The sequence below is a fragment of the Hordeum vulgare genome, chromosome 5H (assembly GCF_904849725.1).
Source record: "Hordeum vulgare subsp. vulgare chromosome 5H, MorexV3_pseudomolecules_assembly, whole genome shotgun sequence".
Taxonomy (NCBI): Eukaryota; Viridiplantae; Streptophyta; class Magnoliopsida; order Poales; family Poaceae; genus Hordeum; species Hordeum vulgare.
In genome coordinates, this window is record NC_058522.1 from 475,726,273 (window position 1) to 475,729,612 (window position 3,340).

Consider the following 3,340-nt stretch of genomic DNA (forward strand, 5'->3'; position numbering starts at 1 on the left):
ATAAGCCGTGCGTTTGAAAAATCAGAATTTTAGCGCGCGATCGAATCGACACCTCCGGGAAACGCATAAAAATCACGCACGTGCTAAAGATCACTTCGCACGTCGAATAGAACAACATCGTGTGTTTCTTTTTTTGAACGTCTGCTACCGCGGGCGCGTCAAAAAGAAATCGTGTGTGAAGCGAGCAATCGTCGCTAAACTCTTCGCTTGTGCCCGCTTTTGCCCCGTCCCGCGCCACCGCCGGCAACCTCCAGACATGGACGGACGCTCCGACATTTCCCCAACCCCTTCCCTCCCCATACACGCGCGATCTCTCCGCCGCAAACCCTAGCACGGGCTTGACATCCCCCGTCGCTGCGGACGCCGCTGTGGCTCCGAACAGCGGCCTCGCGCGGGCTCTTCATGCCGTTCCGGACGAGCGTGCAGGATGTTTGAGATCATTTTGTATGCGTTGTTTCTGTATCAGCTAGGCGCGCGTTCGATTTTACAAGTTTATTGAATCGACACACTAGCGCGCTAAAAATTTATAGCGTCTGGTGAAGCAACTGATTACTCGCGCGCAAAACAGCCGATGCGCGCTCTGTAAAAAAATAAATACGTGCGCGGCATGCGTTTGTTCAAGATGCTCTCAGATAGTTGATTTTTGCGTTGTGATGTAACTGGGTATTGAGTGTTTTTTTAGTTTTCCTGTGTCTTGTATTGCTAGGATGTATGGGTCTATTATGAAGGTCTCCGATCCGATTTTTCTCATACACTGGATCAATGTTCGAACTCTTTTCTCACATAAACCGGATCAAGCTCTTTTTGAATTGAGATAAATGCCGACCGTCATGCATACGGTCACATCGTTCTCACCACTGTTCTCGCCCCTGGCACCGCAGCCGTACGTCCAAAAGTCCAACGCCGTCCAGACGTCTAAGAGGCTACGGCTGTGACAGTGCCATGTTTATCTTCAATGGCAAGGACGACCTGCCATACCCATGCAGGCATCTGATAACAGCCATCTGAACTTTCTTGCGTCTACATTTGTTCTTACTTTTCGAACGAAGGAAAAATCGCAACCAGTCCTCAGATAGAGATGCTAGACGATGTGATGTGATGTGACTAATGTAGAACCGTTCACCGGATAGCGATCCAGGTAGCTGACCATGACTTTTCAACGCCTCCAGCTGGCTGCAGTAGCGTGGTAGACCGGAGCAGCTGCCGCGGCCGCTTTCAGGAGAACTCGTTCTCCACGTGCCCCGTACGTAGGCTATAAAAATGCATGCAGGCGCGGGTCCGAACCATGCAACACTGCAGCGTACAACAAGCTAGCTAGCAAAGATGGCCATGGCTAGGAGCTCCAGCCTAGTGCTCGTCGCCTTCGCCCTGCTCTGCTGCTACACCTCCTCCGTCGCCTCCCAGGGTAACTCGTCCGATGCATTCCTCTCGTGCCTGTCGGCGAGCATCCCCCGCCAGCTCGTGTTCACGCCGAGCTCGCCGTCGTTCACGCCGCTGCTCAAGTCCTCCATCCGGAACCCCAAGTTCTTCACCCCGAGCACCGTGAGGCCGCTCTACATCGTCACGCCCACGAACGCGTCGCACGTGCAGGCCGCCGTGCTCTGCGGACGCCGGAGCGGGCTGCGCATCCGCGTGCGCAGCGGCGGGCACGACTACGAGGGCCTGTCGTACCGGTCCGTGCGGGCCGAGGCGTTCGCGGTGCTCGACCTGTCGAGCCTCCGCTCCGTGCGGGTCGACGCGCAGGCGGCGACCGCGTGGGTGGACTCCGGCGCCCAGCTCGGCGAGCTCTATTATGCGATCGGGAAGGCCAGCAGCGTGCTCGGGTTCCCCGGCGGCCTGTGCCCGACCGTCGGCGTCGGAGGCCATTTCAGCGGCGGCGGCTTCGGCATGCTGCTGCGAAAGTACGGCATGGCCATCGACCACGTCATCGACGCCGTGCTGGTGGACGCCAAGGGGAGGCTCCTGAACAAGAACACCATGGGGAGCGACGTCTTCTGGGCCCTCCGAGGCGGCGGCGGCGAGAGCTTCGGGGTCGTGCTGTCGTGGCAGGTGAAGCTCCTGCCCGTCCCGCCCAAGGTCACGGTGTTCAACGTCCCGGTGACCGCAAGCCAGGGCGCCGCGGACGTGGTCACGAGGTGGCAGCAGATCGCGCCGGCCCTGCCGGAGGACCTGATCATCAGGGTGGTCGTCCAGCAGAAGACGGCCAACTTCCAGTCCCTGTTCCTCGGCACCTGCGACGCGCTGCTGCCGGTGATGAGCAGCCGCTTCCCGGAGCTGAGGTTCAACCGGTCCGACTGCAGGGAGATGACCTGGATCCAGTCCGTGCCCTACATCTACCTCGGCAGCGCCTCGACCGTGGAGGACCTCCTGAACCGGACCACCGCCGAGTCCGTCTTCAGCAGCGGCTACAAGGCGACGTCCGACTACGTCCGACGGGCCATCCCGCGGGACGCGTGGGCCAGCATCTTCACCAAGCTGGCGCAGCCCAACGCGGGGCTCATGATCCTGGACCCCTACGGCGGGCAGATCGCGGCCGTGCCGGAGTCGGCGACGCCGTACCCGCACCGCGCCGGCGTGCTGTACAACATCCAGTACATGAACTTCTGGTCGATGGCGTCGGGGGACGGGGCCGTGCAGACCAGGTGGATCAGGGAGTTCTACGCGTTCATGGCGCCGTTCGTGAGCTCCAGCCCGAGGGAAGCCTACTTCAACTACAGGGACCTGGACCTCGGCGAGAACGTCGTCGTCGGTAACGTCAGCAGCTTCCAGGCCGGGATGGTCTGGGGCCAGAAGTACTTCAAGGGTAACTACCAGAGGCTGGCGATGGCCAAGGCCCAGATCGACCCCGACGACTACTTCAGGAACGAGCAGAGCATCCCGCCATTTGCCAATAGCAGGTGATCGAACAGCAAAATGGGCCGCTAGCTCTTTTGTGTACATGGTAGCTAAGTAGCTAGCTACATATTTAACTTTATTTGTACATGTATTTGTTGATGCTGGTTTGTGATTGCTTACCACAATGATTGTGGTATATGTGTACATGTATTTGTATCTTGAACAAATCTATAATTAAATTACACGACGTGTGAATCTTTAGACACTTATATGGAGTACTTCTAACTTTTGGCATAAAAACTATGTAGAGTATATGCTTTACCTAACTTGGCAGAAAACTACACCTTTTTTGGCTTAAAAAGGAAGAGTGATGATTTGCTAAAGTACAAATGCAATTAGTCAAAGGAATAACTTACTTTTTTGAAGCATCCTCCTTTGGTTTGGAGGAATTTCATAGGATAGGATTTTTGCAGGAAAAATTTCTTTAAAGCCCTTGGGTTTGTAG

General features: G+C 56.3%; 1 protein-coding gene across 1 annotated transcript; it reads left to right on the forward strand.

Moving 5' to 3' along the window:
* The first annotated feature begins 1,291 nt into the window (after nucleotides 1–1,291).
* LOC123396132 (berberine bridge enzyme-like Cyn d 4) lies at nucleotides 1,292–3,100 on the forward strand. Its single transcript, XM_045091183.1, has one exon. It carries the CDS (start codon nucleotides 1,324–1,326, stop codon nucleotides 2,899–2,901), a length of 1,578 nt encoding a protein of 525 aa, XP_044947118.1. The 5' UTR covers nucleotides 1,292–1,323; the 3' UTR covers nucleotides 2,902–3,100.
* The last annotated feature ends 240 nt before the right edge of the window (nucleotides 3,101–3,340 follow it).

What these genes read in the sequence shown, in the direction of transcription:
- LOC123396132 (XM_045091183.1), top strand. Translation starts at nt 1,324, where the DNA reads ATGGCCATGGCTAGGAGCTCCAGCCTAGTGCTCGTCGCCTTCGCCCTG.